At 37.8% G+C, this 18,232-nt stretch overlaps 1 protein-coding gene across 1 annotated transcript in view; it reads right to left on the bottom strand.

Moving 5' to 3' along the window:
• Window positions 1-18,232, bottom strand: part of ldah (lipid droplet associated hydrolase) — a 38,269-nt gene that overhangs the window by 10,666 nt on the left and 9,371 nt on the right. The window contains exons 3-5 of the mRNA XM_042742487.1: window positions 17,130-17,264; window positions 9,596-9,765; window positions 3,336-3,576 (exon numbers count right to left, since the gene is read on the bottom strand). Coding sequence (XP_042598421.1) covers window positions 3,336-3,576; window positions 9,596-9,765; window positions 17,130-17,264 — 546 coding nt within the window. The remainder of the gene's footprint in view (window positions 1-3,335; window positions 3,577-9,595; window positions 9,766-17,129; window positions 17,265-18,232) is intronic.

Raw genomic sequence — 18,232 nt, 5'->3', positions numbered from 1 at the left:
TGACTAGCCCATGGACATAATGTCATAAAATTACAAACCTTTAATATCAGGCAGCACAGCGCTCTACGGGGTGTGGAAAATCGGGAATCTATGTATTCAGCTTCCACATGATCAAATCCTGACACTCCATTGTATTATATAATGATTTTCAAATGGGGTAAATGATGTATGTCACAATCTTCAGTCCTTCAAACCTTCAACAGATAATGAAAGCAAACATCAAGTTCTCATCATATCTATGATTATAACAGACAATAAACACAGCATTTAGTTCTTCATAAAATCTCAGGATAATCAAAATTAACCAAATACAATGCAATTTAACTCTAGCACTGAAAACGGATGCAACAAGCTTATCCATAAAAATTGATATTTCCAATCCAAAAGAGGTTTTATCATGTGGATTATTTTATTTTAAGATTTAAAAGATGATCCTGTTTGTTTTTGTAAAACTCTGACGGTAAGTATCTCAAAGATGCATGGCACCACATTGAGCACTGCATCTTTCTATTGCGTCCTGCTCCATCTAATGGTGATGTGCAGGCAAATACTAGAACAGCTTCCATGGACATGGTGACTAAATTGTTTTAAGACTACTTCTGGGTATGGTTGCCGGATGATGTATTTTTGTTTGTCTGTTAATGCAAAATGGTCCGTATGAGTCTTTCTCAAGGTTATCAAATAAGAACATCTGCAAGGAAATAGACTGATCACTGTAAAACATGGTAGAGCATTATGGTTATCATGTCTGACATCATGAATGTCATATGGCTACTGCCAAGATGCTTATAGGGGCAGTTCACCCAAAAATACCAATTCTGTCATTAACTCACCTTTATGTCATTCCAAACCTGTATGACATTATTTATTCTACAAAAAACATGTTTTGGAAAATATTAAATTACACTGTATTGCCAAAATTTTCTCAAAAGAAAGAAAGTCATACAGGTTTGGAACAACATGAGGGTGAGTAAATGAATAAATTAATACATTTTCAATTTTGAGTGAACGAACCTTATAAGATTTTGAGGCACTCTAAAAAAAAAACATTCCACTAGACTTTCCCATTGTGTTTTGACCATCAACGAGGAACAACAACTACAGGAAGAAACTATAATTGATCAACAGCCAAGTAATTTTGTGTTTTGTTCAGTTAAATATCTACTAATACAAAGGTGTTCCGCATACTAGCCGACTTTCCAAGCAGAAACAGGTGGCCGGAGGAGGAAGTGAATATGACTCAAAAGTAAGGTGGCAGATAAGAAGTTCAGGAGTTTAGCCTCTAGGTTCCAAAATCAGGTCGACGTTAACTTTGTTCCGCTCTAACAGGAAAGGAAGCCACTTGCCGCTACGCTCTGTTTTCCCGCTTTCCCAGGTGAGTCAAATTATGATCGGAACAGCAAAAAGAACTAAAGACAGAGGAGTTTAATCTGTGTCTCTAAAAATGGTGGGTCAAATCTCTCGGTTCTCATAAATTAGGCCAACAGAAGCCTGTATAGAAAGAGTGTTCAATCATAAAAAACATGTCATGAGAACTGGCATAAGTGGTTAGGTGAGTGGAAACAGAAGCTGTGTGGAGTGTTGCAGTCTACTGAAAGGATGAAGCATATTAGAGACCGTTACATAGCCGCTTTCCCTACGGATTTGCAAGCAGGCACGCCTCATTGACGTTTATGCTCCTAGATGCAGAACCTTGATGTCTGCATGACAGACATTGTATGCATGCTCCACATGCAGTTAACATCAAAATATCAACATTCTCAGTTTCAAGGAAAGGGATTTCTGAGCAAATAAATCCTTAAATGTGCCCAGGAAGTTCCAGCTAATAGCAACATGCTTTCTTAATTAAGTCTGTCAACTCGCCATTAATTACAGATGTAATACAAGACAGAGAGTCAGAGCAGCTTTTGGTACGCAGTCACGGGCCAGCACTCAATAGTACAAAACGCATGCATGCACATGTGTACATACAGGACCACCTGGCCTTTTCAATGAATAACAAGAGATTAAACTTCCTTGCAGCAAAGTATTTCAACATTTGTTGGTATTTAATAAGGAACAAGGAAAAAAGTTGAACATTTGATAACACTTGAACATTTGAAACCTAAATCCATTCCAATTGACACTACATGAGAAGTGCTAATGATTAAAAGCATGCTTACAAGCGCTGTCAGGAGCAAACCTCCAACTCCCTCCACAACATAGGGAGAGAAAAAGAGAAGAGAACCTAAAGGTAGAACTGACAGCATGAAAAAAGGAGAAAAGAAGTGCGAGCGAGCGAGAGAGAGAACTGGTTCTTCAGAGCGACTAGAGAGTGGAGCTCACACTAATGCCTCTGGGCTCTACTGAGGCCTCTTTGGCAGAGACTCTCCGGCCATCACAACATCCATCACTCTCCTCCCAGGACAGACAGGGAAAACACTCAGCCTTTCACCTAGAGAGAGACTATGTTAGCAGTCTGTGCGCTCGCCGGAGAGGCCTCTTAATTACTCCTACTCACAACACTTCGTCTGCACCATTAGTTCATGTACCGAAAGCCCTGGAGATTAAATATGAGTTATGATAAATAAAACTTTATTCAAAACAATGTGAGACAATGCTCTCTTGGCTGCCACTCAAATATTATTTGCGTTTTCCCCTTCTTCGGCCTCAACTTTTTTATCGGCCGAATCATCTTTGAAGTGGTGATATACTTCTTATCGTCCGATAAAAAGAGAGAGAAACACATCTGAGCACTCGGGGTTTGGAGGGATGCCAGCATGTGAACTTTTGAAAGGTTTCAGCACCTCATTGAAACAAGGATTAGGTCCAAACTGGAAATGGAGAAGTGAGGGGACATCACTGAGGTTGCGTGAGAGTTACACTTTAGCGGAATATTAGATGCTGCACTAGATTATCACATGCTGAGATGCATCTTTTACCAGTATTTTATTTTTATTCTCTCAATATTTAAATTGATACACAAGTCAAATATTAGTGCACATATGAATCAATAATTAAAAAAATAGAATATTTGATTCATTTAAATTCAGCACTTTTGTGTACATCTGACCTTATTAGCTATCATTTAAGTGTAATAAATATAATAGTATAAATGTAAATAAATTGTGTGTGTGTGTGTGTGTGTGTGTGTGTGTGTGTGTGTGTTTGGGTGTGTGTTTGTGTGTGTGTGCATACACACACAAAAATCTTTATAAATAAATTAATGAATGAATTAATTTATTAACTACTGAAAAAACATATCGGTTATTCACTAAATTACACCACCCAACACACATTTAAATGGATTTCTAGAGCTTGTGCTATTGAAACAGCAAAGTAAAACGTTTACTCACCTGCGCAGTCTACATTGATCAGGCTGACGGTGGCTGGGATGATGGAGGTGTCCACTGCATAAAAATTCCTCAGAGCCAGACGCACTATGCTGACCTTCAGCCTCTCTGGAAGGAGGGAGAGAAGGAAGATGGGCAAATAGAAGACGTACCGCAGCCGGCAGAGCACAGGGGTCATGACCTTCCCTTGAGGGCTACAGGCCATGCGCTCAATCGTGGGGAAGAGCATCACCGCCTTCACAACCTGAGGATGACAAGTACAGATGGATTTTAGAGATGAATGCAGGTCAGGACAACTCAGCTTTCTCTAGAACTATCTTTTAGACTTAAAAAAGTATTTCCATACTTTTGGTCAAAGTAGTTGACAGTTTGGTTAAGTAACCAACACTTAGGAAAAACAAGAGCAATATGTGACTTACTGTACTGAGATGCAACGCATAATATTTATGACAGCAATGCGAGCAGTTTTAATCATAACAAATGACATACCTTAATTTCAATGCTTAAGAGTTATCAAACTATGAAAAATGACATATCTGTGTTCTCACTATATTATGAAATCGATAGGAGAGACAAGGGAAGGAGGGAACAGAAAGTAGAGAGAGACTTCCAGAAACAGGAAACACCTGCCTCTGTTTGGCCATTGAGTAGAAGGCAGCTAGACTCATTCAGTGAGTAAGACAGAGTGGATGTGCTTCATCTGTCTCTACAATCCTTTGCAGTTGCAGCCAAGTATTTTTCAATGAAACTAAACAGTGCAATATCTTCAATTCTCTTGTGTAAAATATGTGATAGCCAGCACAATTCTTTTTCAGCAGTGCCAAATGCAATCTATTCAGCTTCAAACCATTAAACTTCAAACTCAGCTAGTTCTGCAATCCTGAAAGAGTGCTGGTTTCATCACGCCCCGGCAACAGGCAAAGTTCTGCTGCCACTGAATTTATCTTCTGAATGGGCCTTATGGAACTGAAAAATATCTATTGCTGTCAGTGGAAAAGATATCAAACCCCAAATGGATGAGAGATTCCCAATCCAGAGTCCATCTGTCATAACAATTACAATACAAACCATCAAATGAGTGGAGATTAAATGAGTTGCTAATAATCAAGTTTCTTCAATATACATAATACTTATTATAAACTACATTTTCTGGAGTGAATGTGAACGTTGCTTGAGGTGTAAAACCATGATGCTAGGTGTTCTGGGTGCTTGCCAAGACTCTACTATGCAGTTGCTCATGTTTTCTGAACAATTGTTAGCACATTGCTATGTGTTTGCTGCCACGTTCTAAGCAGCTGTTAGCATATTACAATGCAGCTGACAGTGTGTTCAAAGATGCTAGCATCTTACTGTACGGTTGCTAGTGAGTTCTAAAGGTCCAGGCATACTTATTTTTCCACATTCCTCTTTATCTTGTGCATAGCATGACCGCACAGCTTTCAAAAGTATGGGTCTGTCCAAAAACCCTCTCTTGCACACTTGGTCACTTGAAAGAGCATGCACACAACAGTGCGCAAGACTGTCTCAACGCCAAACGCAGTGCCTTTAAAGCACACTAAATCCACACTATCCATACCACTCGGGAGCAGTGTTCAAGGCTATGTGTATCCCATCATGCATCTTGTTATGGAAAAAAATTGTGAGACTTTTTACCGAGATCTCACGAAATGTCACAGAAACCGAAATCTGCATCATGCAGACAGTGTGCGGACTGTGGAATGTGGATGGACAAAGTATACTTTGGGCTTAAGCAGTTCTTAACACGTTACTATGTGTAAAATAAACATGAATGAACATCAGAGGGTATGTTGTTCAACCGCGGAATGACGTCAATACACAGTTTTTCAAGTTAAAGTTTACAGACATTAATACAGTAGCTCTCCTGTCTGGATTGTTTGTTGGACAAAATGGGTATTCTACATTACGATTGGTCATATCGCCAATCAATTAAATTCCCTGTGAACATTGCTAAGATGTTCTGTTGCTGTGCAGTTTCTAAGGTGTTTTGGGTGCATTTCAGAGTGCAACTATGCAGTTCCTAAAGTGCTCAAAACCAGTTGTTCCCAACCCTGTTGCTAGGGTGTTCTAAGTGGATGTGAACAAATTGCTATGCAGATGCTAAGTAAGAATAAGAGTTATAGTTATAATGACAGTGGCCACTAATAAATCTATACTAAACCATCTAGTCCAGGAAGCATTCAACCCTCACATAATACTTTTCATCTGCTATTGCACCGCTCATCCTGATGCCCATCAGTTGTCAGACAAAGAGAGAGAGAGTGGAAAAGAGGCAGTGAAAGAGAGAGGGAAAGGTGAAGAAGAGGGAGTGTGTGCGGAGCAGGTGATCTTTGATGTGCAAGTAGTGCTTTTGACAAGAAGCAGTTCCTCTTCCTGGAGGTCACAGGAATGTAACAGAGAACACAGAACAATCTGACAGAGTCTTTGGGAGTGGCTCTTTAATCAGAGAGACAGACGGCCAGTCACACACACACACACGCACGCTTCTACTTCTAGAGGGTTCCTTCTCTGGTACTGCTGAGGTCAGGAAGGGGGAAGGAGTTCTCTGCATCTGGAGAAGGGGCGAAGAGAGTTTAAACGTCACAATCTGACTTCCACGGATCTGAGATGTGAGGGTGCGATCTGATAGTGGAGGAATGTTAATGATGCACAGATCTACTGGAGCTTCAGACAGCATGATGGATACGGCAGTCCAGACCACATCTCTTTCAACTCAACCACTTACAGTGAGTATCTCAGTGGGAATGTGTTGCAAGGGCCGCCTCCACTCACGTCAACACTGCTCCGCTCTTTTTGAATGTAGCCTTGCTGCCAGGCTCCAGAGCGGGAATAGTCAATATCACAAAAAAAACGTCATGAGCGTGTAACAGCGATAGAGACGATAGTCCAAAATATCTACCAGTTGAAAAATTTCTTTCTACAAAATCAAGTCTACTGCTATAAACGCCCACCCCTCGAGAATCCCATGTCACTTTTATTTAGACAAATGAAAACACCAGGTCAAGCCAGGATGCCAGGCCACCATGACCCTTACTCTCCAGAGGGTCAAGGGAAACCGCTACCCCTTGCGTCCCAGAATGACCAATAACAAAAAATGTTGCTGTAAGTGTTTTCTTCACCAATGGGCTGGACGCTCCGTGGTCACGTCTGGGAGCTTTAAAATCTGGAGATGTTGTGAGGGTAATCTGAGCCAGGGCTATGTGCTGTAATGTTTATGCTTGTGTTTGGCTCATGCTGTGACTGTAACAATGTTTTATTTGAGTGAAGTATGAAATCATTCCAATACTTCAGTACTGTCGGTGTGACCTCTGCTCCCTGAATGGAGGCCCACCCAGAACGCTGCGACACACACTCGTCCACAAGTTAATCTACACACCCAAATCCTCATGTCCTGGACAAAAAAGAAACATTGTAGTGTCAGGGGAACTTGAGCGTGCCATCAGTCCACTGAAGAGAATGACAGGACTTGTTATGCATTCTTCCTAGCAACCATCTCCAAGAATCCCTTCGGCTTTCTAATAGAATGCATCTCGTACAGATTAGAACAACATGAGAGTGAGGAGCAGAATTTTCCATTTTGAGATGACCTTTCATTAATCTACTTTTGATTGCAATCAGAGTAGTTCACTGTCATAAGAAATGTTATCTGTTAATAATAAAACACAAAGCAACACTTGCAGCCAACAGCTGTTAAACCAAACTATACATCTGTGCAGACAAACGTAGGAAATGGCATCACCTTCCTGGGGCACAAGGTAAGATGGTTGTTACAGGAGGAGGAATAAAGAATTTACCTCCTCACCTAAAAGTCCCAAGAGCTCTACCTCAGGTTGAGGTGTCGAGTGGAAAAAGGTATTTTCTGCAGCCTCACATCTGAGTGACAAATCTAATTTTTTTTCTTTAGACTGTCTATTCTACAACTGGCACATTTACAGTGTCACTTTCTTACAACAAGCAAGTACTTCAAAGGCAACAGGGAAGACTTATGAACTGGACTCATGTCAGAGACATACAATTGAGCACCTCCATATGCAGTCAGTCAAACTCTTTCTCTAGTTTTAGGGAGGTTTTCCAATCTACCTCATGCTGCTCCTGGTCTGAGGCTGAAATCTGCAAACATTCTCCTCCAGAAATGCACTAAAGAAACCCCACCATCATTTAAACTGACTGGTCTCTTCCATTCCAAAATAAATATCTAGAGCCCATAGTAACAGTTTCTGATTATCACACATCATATGTTACCAGGCCAGGTTGGCTTCCTGGCAGCCTGCAATCTGGGACGAAAAAAGAAATCTTTTTCTCCTTCGTGCATATTTGCTCTGAGCCATGCCATATCTGCCTACATCGTACAGGGATTTAACTAGCCATAATTTGAAAAGAACAGATTCAGACGAGTATACAAAAGGTCTACATGGTTGGCAATGTTTTAATGACCTGGAATGAAACATTTTTTTACAGATTATGAAAGAGGACCTTAAAATCTATGAGTGAGATTGAGATTAATACCAGTTTTTCAACTGAAGTTCCTGAACTAAATTCCTAAAAGTGGTTTGGACGTGGATTGTCTCCAAAAGTATCAGAACATATTTTTATCGCGCTGCAAAAAGTGGTACATAACTGCACTGGCCCCATTAATGAAGCTAAAATACATTTCTCTTTGCCAGGAGGAAAACATGCCCCTCTAGTTACAGGAAATACAAAAAAAAGGTTGAAAGAGAAAAAGAAAAAAGATTTCTGGGTAGAGAAAATGCTTAAAAATAAAAATGATGAAGAGCACATCTAAGAGGAGGGAGACCCCAGAGGGAGAAAGAAAATCAAGGTTCTTTTCCACATTATTTAATCTCCTGACCTTTTACACAGCAAGGAAAGGGAACAGAAGTGTCTTATTATGCTGCTGATTGGCAGTGTCTCGCTTTGTTTTCACACATTACATACTTTCATGCAGCGTCCATGTTTTGGCGGCATGTCCTCTAATGGCAAAGTTGCAAATCGCTGAGGTGGTCTGTGGAGGTTATGCAGACAGCAATACTGTAGCCGTTATTCATACTGTTTTAAGAGCAGAATCAGACAGAATCAGTAGATAGTCTCTAGGCAAGGCACTGAAACAGCAAAGATGTTGTGGGTCAACAAATTGGGGGACTTTTTCAATTCACTGTCAGTGTTCAATGAGAAATACCTTACAAAGCAAATATCGGTCATTTAATTAATTAATCTCAAAAATAATCTCTATGTTTTGGCAGAGGGTGGGGGATAATTAAATTAAATAATAAATTCATTCAAAATATTTAAAATTAAAATAATTACATTAAAATAAAATAAATTAATAAAAATTAAGTTAAACAATTTTATCTGGATTGGAATTTAAACTGAATGAAAAAAAATTATGTAATTTTGATTTGCAATTTGTACATTTTAGTTTTTATTCTGATTTTGAATGTGCTGAAATTTGCCTGTAAATATAATTTTTTTTTTTAAATTTAGTTTCAATTCCAAATCAGATTTAATGTTATTAATTGCATTTAATGTAAAATTAAAAATGTATTGTCTGTGCCGATAGCCTTGTAGGAAGACAGCAGTGTCTCGAGTTCGAATCCCGGCTCAAGGACCTTTCTCGGTCGCCTATCCCTCTCTTCCTCTCTCTCTCCCTCTCTCCCTCTCTCTCTCTCTCTCTCTCTCTCTCCCAATTCACTTTCCATCAACTCTGAACTAACCTAACACAATAAAAGGCAAAAATGGCAAATGTAACTCTTCAAAAACAAAACCAAAAAGTATAAATTAATTTACTATAAAATAATACATAAAATTTTGTATTACACATATACAATAATATATTATTTATAAATATATACACGGGGGTTGCACATAAGTTCTTCACCCTGGTTTTCATAAGAGTACCTGGAGATTTGGTTTGATGCTCAAATTACACATTGTGTAACCCATTAAATATAACTATTGAAAAATAATAGTAATAATATTATTCCACTTTATTTATTTAGTTTTATAAATAAACAAAATAATAAAGTGTGATAATACTATCATATTTTAAAATAAAAATGTAGTATTAAATAAAAATGCAATTTTTGATTTTGGTAGTGCATGCGCACCTGCGTACCACTTATGTACACATTATATAAAATAATGTTCATATAATATAGTAATGCATTCATTAAAAAGTGAGATTATTTCCAGCAACTAGTAGGATGCGTGCTTCATTAATAATTTCTTTCTTATCCAGTTGCTTATACCTTTAGCTCTGGGTCTCTCTTCAGCATCTCCAAAATGATGTAGCAACCGATGGAGTGACCAATCAGCAGCAGGTTGGTGTCCCGAGGCACATGCTTTCGAAGGAAGGCCAGCTTGTGTTCAATCTGCCCATTTAGCCCAAAAACATCCTCCTTCTCAGTCACAGATGCATCTTTGAAACAAAAAGAGGGAAAAACTCCATAAAGCTCTCACACCAAACCCAATGTACATCATCACATGGAGGCCAGGACTGTTGCCAGTACTTTCATCATGACCTAGAACTAATAAATACAGCAAATAATATAATTAGACAAAGCTGCCTAGTTTGATCGATTGTGGAGCTCTGATCACAGCTGAATGAGAACTGTAAAGGATCCAGAAGACACATTCAATTGTTAAGCGCTTCATATAAGAAGTTTTCTTTCATCATCTTGATCTTGTTCTTCATTATTTCTTTGGAAAGGAGTAAAATTACGCTCTATTGAACAATTGCAGTAACTGGAGATCCTGATAATGCTTGGCAGGCTTTGATATTAATATCTTCCTACAGGTGCTGAATTCACCAGTATGAACCTGAGAAAGGGTAAGAATTAGAAAGACAATGGACTGTGCAGAAACAAAGGAATGACAGAAGAAGCTGGACTGAGGTGGGGTGAGGCTGAGGCATTTATCACTATGAAGAGTTATGGGAGCAGAACTGTTAATGATGAGACAGGGGGAGAGAGGAGTACCAGAGGGGAGAGAGAAATAACTCATATTAGCTTCAAGACATAAATAGACAAAGTGCTCCTTCATGAGACATCTCACAATATATGGTTCCTGGAGCACTCTGCATCTTCTCTTCTTTCTAAAATAATAAAGATATCTCAACTGACGTAGTTGCACATGGCTAATTACTTAGACCTGTTTTATGATGAGATGTGCTGGAACAACAAATCCTAAGGGTCTCGTGGATTACCTCGGATTGGACTGTTGTTGAAAGACAAATTAATATATTTTAATAAATTGTCGGCAACACAGAGAAGGGACACCCTCAAATATTTTCTTTTTTATTTAAAAAAATAAAAAGTGATTTTTTTTTCCCCCAAAGAAAGTGACTTTCATGAAGTGTGCAATACTGTAAAAGAGATCTGCCATTTCCATGAACCTTCAAATTTATACAGAAGATAAAAACAGATTTCAAAAAGGAAAGGATGTTGGATGGGGGTGTTAAGAGGGTGAGCAGGACATATGGAGGAATAGGAGGGGGACCACTAAGGCCAAAAGGAGTGCATATGACCTTAAGGTACAGACACATGCAGCAGAGATAAAAAAAAAGAAGCCGAAGAGAGGAGGAACCAATGAAACCCATTCAAAAGGTTCAAAACATTAAATCATTTTCATTGCATAAAATACCAGTGGATGTACAAGAATGATAAGATAAGACAGGGTAAAAAAAAAAAACACATTCTGAGACAAAATGCAAGACTGAAAAACTACATGCCATGTGCAATACAGCTTAAAGCTGGGTTTGGGGTTTGATGGACAATTGCTATGGAACTAAGATGGCAAATTCACTGCCGAGCATTAACATATCAGGGTCACATGGTATGTGCTGTAAAAGAGAGAAAATAAGACTTGATTATAGATTCACCTTCTATAAATAAGATGAATAACATACAAAAATATGTATGGAGAGGTTTTTGACAAAGGAAAAGTTCACAGAACAAATCAGCCAATGTACAATGTGTTAATGAGTATTGAGTATGTATTATAAGTTATGATTTCACAAACAACTGAGTCTGCTCAATCTAGAAATCTTTCTGGGAGAGCCTAAAATGTTTATGTTATTGGCTATCTATACAGTAATGTTATACAGATAAAGTTTTTTTTTTCTCCAAGAAATGAATCGTTATCATTCTATTAAGCAAGGACACAATAAATCAATCAAAAGTCATTAAATTAATCAAAAAATAAAAAGATCCATCAGTACAGCAGCACAACTGCTTTCAAGATTGATGATATTAAGAAATGTTTCTTGAGCAGCAAATAAGCATTAGAATGATTTCTGAAAGATCACGTGACACTGAAGAATGGAGTAAGAGCTGCTGAAATGTTAGATCTGCCATCATAGGAATAAATTACTTTTTAAAATATATTTCATTAGAAAACATTTATTTTAAATTGTAATAATATTCCACACTATGACTGTTTTTACTGTATTTGTGATCAAACAACTGCAGCATCAGTGAACATAAGAGATGTCTTTATTATAACTTTTTATTGGATATGACAGTTTTGGGACACTGAGTAGGACCTTGAAAGGGACAAACTCTACAGCAGCATACACATAATTTCAGAAAAAAAGTAACCAATAATATTTTTTAACGGTACTGACAGGCACTCAATCCAGGGCTATTTTCATTCATGAATGTAAGTGAGACATCAGAAACTGAGCAATGAAGTCAGTGACCTGTGCATGCACACACATTTAGCTCTCCCCAACCACTCCTTACCCCTCATTTCCCATTTTCCAAATCCGATCTTGATTTTTTTCTGAAAGTTCCCACTGAAGTTTGCCTACAAAGGGGCCCTACATGTTTATCTACCAGCACAGAGGGGCACTATGAGCTCAGAGGCCAAACACCAATGAGAGCAGTTTACACATTGAGTGGCCTCTCAGGATTACCTCATGAACATTTAAGACTATCCTACTCGTAAAACATACAAAACCTACATCCAGCCACAATGACCTACCTACAGCCACCTATATTAAAGAAATATTTAACTGTGGGAAAGATGGTTAGACAAAATAAAAAATTACAAATATATAAGATAATGTGCACCGTTGAATTGTGCATAAAAAGACCAGGAATATATTCTGAGAAGACAATTTGGACTTCATGTTGATCTTAAGGATATATAGATTTATCCTACGGTAAGAAATCCAAAGGATATCCTTCTGGATATGGAACAGGAACAAAATCAGAGCAACCTGTAATGGGTCCAAAGAAGCATGTACTGTATGCAACATATGGCAAACACAAATTCCTCAATATAAAATAACGATCTGTTGGCAGGAGCAAGCAATGTATAGGGAGCAGGCTGTTAAATGATTATATCCCCCTCTCAAAAATGTGCAATAAATGTGTGGTGCATGCTTCATCCAGGGATCAGGTTACTGAATATTAATGTCAAGAGGAACCACAACAGAGTGGTGTTACTGATTAAAAATGGGTTGATACAGCGGGCTTGTCCTTTTGCTTTTGTAAGTATGCAAAGAGAGAACTGCAAGTATTTCAAACACAGGAGAATTCTGTTTGCATGTAAAGCATGTGCATTAATGCCTAAAGAAACACATGAAAATTTATTCACACTCAGGTCATCCAAGATGTAGATGAGATTGTTTCTTCATCGAACAGATTTGGAGAAATGTAGCATTTGCTCTCGATCACCAATGAATCCTCTGCAGTGAACGGGTGCTGTTAGAATGAGGGTATAAACAGCTGATAAAAAATGTCCGTGGATTAAAATTTTTTTTTTTAAAGACATATTTTTGGTGTTTTTGCCTTTATTATGATAGGACAGTATGTAGACAGGAAGCAAAGCTTCCTTATGGATTATTGTGATGTTTTTAATAAATTGTTTGTACTCCCATTCTGATGGCACCCATTCACTGCTGAGGATCCATTGGTGAGCAAGTGATGTAATGCTAAATTTCTACGAATCTGTTCTGATGAAGAAGCTCAGTTATATCGAGGCTGGCCTGAGGGAGAGTAAACTTTCAGCAAATGTTAATTTTAGGTGAACTAAGAATGCATCTACATCAGCCTCTACTGCCAAATACAACCAAAATACAACTAATGTAAAGGCAATCTTTAGCATTCAAAATGAACAGTTACAACCAACCATCAATCATTACAAAGCGGTATTAGAAAACTCTTGTTTTAAATGATAAATGTTTAAAAAGGGCCAATAGGCTTCCCACCAATGCCCATGCCTCCAATCAGCAAGACAAACATGAAACCCAACCTGACTACAACTGGTCACAAAAGGTCACATCAACCAAACCACTCAGAACAATCTTTTTTTTCCTTTTACTATACCCCAGGCAATCTTACAAGAACGAGGGAAATTCCTTTTTTATGCCTGTTTTAATAGCCTGGGCATAAATAGAGGGTAATTTAGTCATATCAGAGAAGGGAAAGTAGATTTTGAGTAGTAGCTCTCTTAACACGCTCTGACAAAATGAATGAGATGTGTAAGTCTGGAGGACGGCTTGACCCGGGGCAGGGTTATTGACATTGGCAAAGTCCAAAATGTTCCCCATGTTTGCATTAACAGATATTTTTACTGTAATCAAAAGGCATCAATCACGAATCGCCAACCACAGGAACAGTTCCTCCACAGAGATTTGGCATGTTTACCCCACTACCATTTCCCCCTGCTTTTGTTTATGTTTCCAAGACACAGGGATGTAATATCACTTAATATATGCCATTAAATATGACCAGCCCTATATTGCCAATGGGAATGAAATGTTTGGCATTGAGAGTTTAAGATCTCATCAATGAACTCAATGAAGTCTCTCTGTGGCTGTGCTGGACTCGATGAAGTGAGGTTTCTGTGGGTTCCGAATGGCTGTGCCTGCTGCTGACCGCTGGCTGACCAAGAGCTCTTTGAACAGCAGTAAATCAATGGGCAGCATTCACATGGAAAGCCACCAGTGACTTCTGGACAAGGAAGTTGAATTTGAAAACCTGAAGCTGTTTGAAGGGTCATCATAAGAAGAAACCGCAAACTTGATCTGATGCCCAAGTTAGTAACGCCATCACCTTACGGAAACCAAATTCTACAATCAGCTTTTTTTAACCTAATAATGTTTTCAAATAGTTTAAATGGGGAATTTCAACGTAAATTTAGTTCATTTAAAAATAATTTTAAATAAAAAAATTATTTAAACCAGTGTAATTTTAGTATTATTTATATACTATTATAGTTTTTTATGAATGTTAAATTAACGTTTTCATTTAAATGTTATTTTTAAGTCATTTTTATTAGTTTTTAATCACTATTTATATTATTTATAGTTTTAATTATTTATTTATTTACATTTAGTAATTTAAGCTCTTCATCTTATTTCAGTTCATTGCCATTGTGTCATATATTTAATTTTTGATCAGTTAAAGTTATTTTATCTGATATTTATATTCTATTTTATTTTTATTACAATCAACAAAATTGTTTTAGTTAACAATAATGAGTTAATAACCCTAATTATTTACATATTAATTAGATAATTTCTGTGCCACTAGTTTCCATAAACAGGTCAGCAAAAATTATAATTTTATTGGACACACCCCGTCCGCCATTGGGCAACTAAACAGATAGTCCAGCCCTCATGTCCTGCCATTAGTTGAGCCAACATTGCCCTTTTAACCTGCAAAAGCGAAAAGAAAGCATCTAAATAATTACTGAAATAAACTATCTAAACAACTTAAATAGTTCATTTAATCTAACATCAAAAAAAATCTGCACATGCCTGCATGATAAAAAACGAAAGCTTTCGAGGATCTCTTTAGCAGTTTTCAGTTGATTACAGTCTGATATACTAAATCCTCAGCAATGAGAAGCAACACAAGCAGCTATTTCCTCGGACAGGGGCATCTGCGAACCAAATGGCAGAACATGATGAGGGATGGATCATTGAGATGAACAAGACAATGTGCCGTGGAAAGAAAAGCCCAGCATATTTGATACCGCCCCGCTTAAGACAGCCATTGATTGTAATCAAGAATGTCACTCAAATAGCGAGATTGGGGAAATGAAATATAACTGTTAATTGCGTTCCCTTCTTTCATCTGCGCTGGCTTGGCAAACGCCTGCCGCTTGTTGTCATCTCTTGGCACATCTGAATCCACTGCCGAGTTTTGACTTTTAATCATCCAGCTCGTGATTGCACAACATGATATGAACAGCAATGGATGTCATTGTCTGTTGTGTGAGCCAGAGATCAGCTGTCTGTCACTGAATACTTTAAGACTATGATTCCGGTAAAAAGTATTCCATGTGTTCACAATAAAAAAAGCAATTGTTTGATACTTCAGTTTGTAAGAATAATATATACTGAACAAGCTACGATATTGCTGAAAATTTCAGATGCTCTTCAGGAAGTTTTGCTGTCCACGAGCAAGCTTGTCTGTCCGGACAGTAGACCTGATGTGACCAGCGTTCACCTAGACTGTCCAATCCATCAAGCGAGCCAGTAGAAATGCTGTTTTTGGAGATCCCAGCCATCTGCATGTGGTTTGTCTTATTACAGGTGAGGGCTTGGTAATGTCTTTCCCACGTAGTGAGCTCAATAAAAACGTCCATGCTGCTTTATGGATGAACATGCTGGACTTTCATATACTGATTCAGGCAGAGGAGGGAGACAAGGCTTGGCTCGTTCGTCAGTCCTGAATGCATTCCACCTTACTGTGTGCTCTGTGAAAGGATTCCAGGAGGAGCATCCAGCAACCTGACAGACCCTACAAACCAGCATATCAGTCAGGACAGAGTACGGCTGGGTCTGAAACTGTCAGTCAGGGGACTTCACAGGCAGTGTTTGTGTATGAAGGTACAATATGTCCAAAATAAATTCGTTTCAGAGAGTCTTTCAAGTCTTTCACCATAATGTGTTGTTTAATAATTTACTCAAGTGAGCTTTAGTGATAACGAAGGCTGGATAAATATAAATCAGAACACATAAATAAATTAAATTATATACATCATATATTGATATATTGATATTTATATTGATACAAGAACCTGAACCATGCAATATTGTGAGAAAAAGAATTGATAACCAAATGCAATATTTGAAAAAATAATTAAATCAATTAATGTTTTATATGAATACGATTAATTATATAATAATAATAATATAATAATATCTTGAATGGTTATTTATTGGGGTGGTTAATATAGGGGTGAAAAATTTATAAATGAATTATTTATATAAATTTATTAAGTTACTTAATTATCTGCTGCCATCTACTGTCTCATTTGTAACAGTGGTAAAGACATCATGCTGAGTGAGAGGACAGCAAACAGTGGTTTCTGCACATCACTCTATGATCGTTCTCTCTATGACATTTATGTGAAAACAAAAAGCTTTAAGAAGTGCTTAAATGTTAGCTCATGAGAAGAAAAACTATTGTGACTATCTGCAGACAGATATTTGTAATATAGTTCACATCTGAAAAGGCTTAGACTTTGAGTTAACTTTTAAAACGACAAGCTACTTTGAAGTCCATGAATAACTCAGAATTGGGACAGATCATATGTCAACCACTTACATGATTGTCCTTCTTTGTTCTCAATATGGGCCATTTCTGATCACTTCAGGTGATCACTTCACCTTCAGAAGGACTGTACCGTAACTGTATGTTGGATTTTATACACCTGTTAGTCATGGCATACAGTAGCTGAAATACCCAAATCTGAATAATTAGAAAGCAGGTGTCCACATGTACTTTTGGCTGTGTAGTGTATGTAAAGAGGAAAATATCCCACCTTCAATCATATCATAGGTTTCTGGAGGCATACAGTGTCCAGCATGGCTCACAGCCCACACTGGATATCTCCGGATGCATGTCTGATATAGCGTCCACATGTATGTCTTGTAGAAGCCCACCACACCTGGGTTACCTGTGGAAAGGTGAAAACTTAATTTAGCTCAATTTTCACTTCAATATAAGGATTGTTGTGAGACATGGTGTTCATTGTTTAGACAAGAGCAGACGTCTGTTCCAGGTCTGCTGACGTAGCTCTGCTGCTCTTCACAGATGAGGTTAACGGCAAGTGAGGGGAGATAAGGAGATAAATGGCATCTCTGATACCCAGCTGCCTTCAGTGCAGAACAATGGGCACTCTGTGTGGTCACAGGGAATTCACTCTCTCGCTCCAAAGAGTATCGATGGGCCACAGCCTCGCAGGCCGATTCCTTTACCACAATTGTTGTGTCTCTGAGGTGAGATTACACGTAAATGCATCTCACAAGTGTTTGAATAATAATGTTTGAATTGGCTAAGTTTTAAAGAATCACTCATCTTAGGACATATTTAAACTAACTGTGGGACTTTTGTGAGTTATGTAAATGTAGGATCTACAATCCAGGCTATACAGTAAACCAGTTTTTTTCTTTTCCAATTCATATTAAAATGCAAAACACAATATACTCTGCCATTACAAAGTACGTAATGTAAAACTCTAAATGGTCCCATATACTGTACTATACAATGAAAAATAAATAAACTAGATCAGTGTGACATACTGACATATGAAAAAAGTTTTTTTTTTAATGGAACAGTTGATCAAACCTTAAAAAAAAAAATACATTTCTTAATACATTATGCAGTTTTGTGTGTTTTTTTGTGTGTGTGTGTGTGTGTGTGTGTGTGTGTGTGTGTTTGTGTGTGTGTGTGTGTGTGTGTGTATGTGTATGTTTGTGAAGTTGGAACATAAAATTTTAAGTGTAGTTTTTTTTTAATTGAGATTTATACATTACATGAAAGCTGAATAAATAAGCTTTCCATTGATGTATGGTTTATTAGGATTAAGTTTTGATATATTTACGGTAGGAAATTTTCTTTATTCAGGGGACCAAACTGAGCAAA

This window comes from Cyprinus carpio, chromosome B17, assembly GCF_018340385.1.
Source record: "Cyprinus carpio isolate SPL01 chromosome B17, ASM1834038v1, whole genome shotgun sequence".
NCBI lineage: Eukaryota > Metazoa > Chordata > Actinopteri > Cypriniformes > Cyprinidae > Cyprinus > Cyprinus carpio.
The sequence above is the reverse complement of the archived record's forward strand: the minus strand, read 5'-3'. Positions and strand labels throughout refer to the sequence as shown.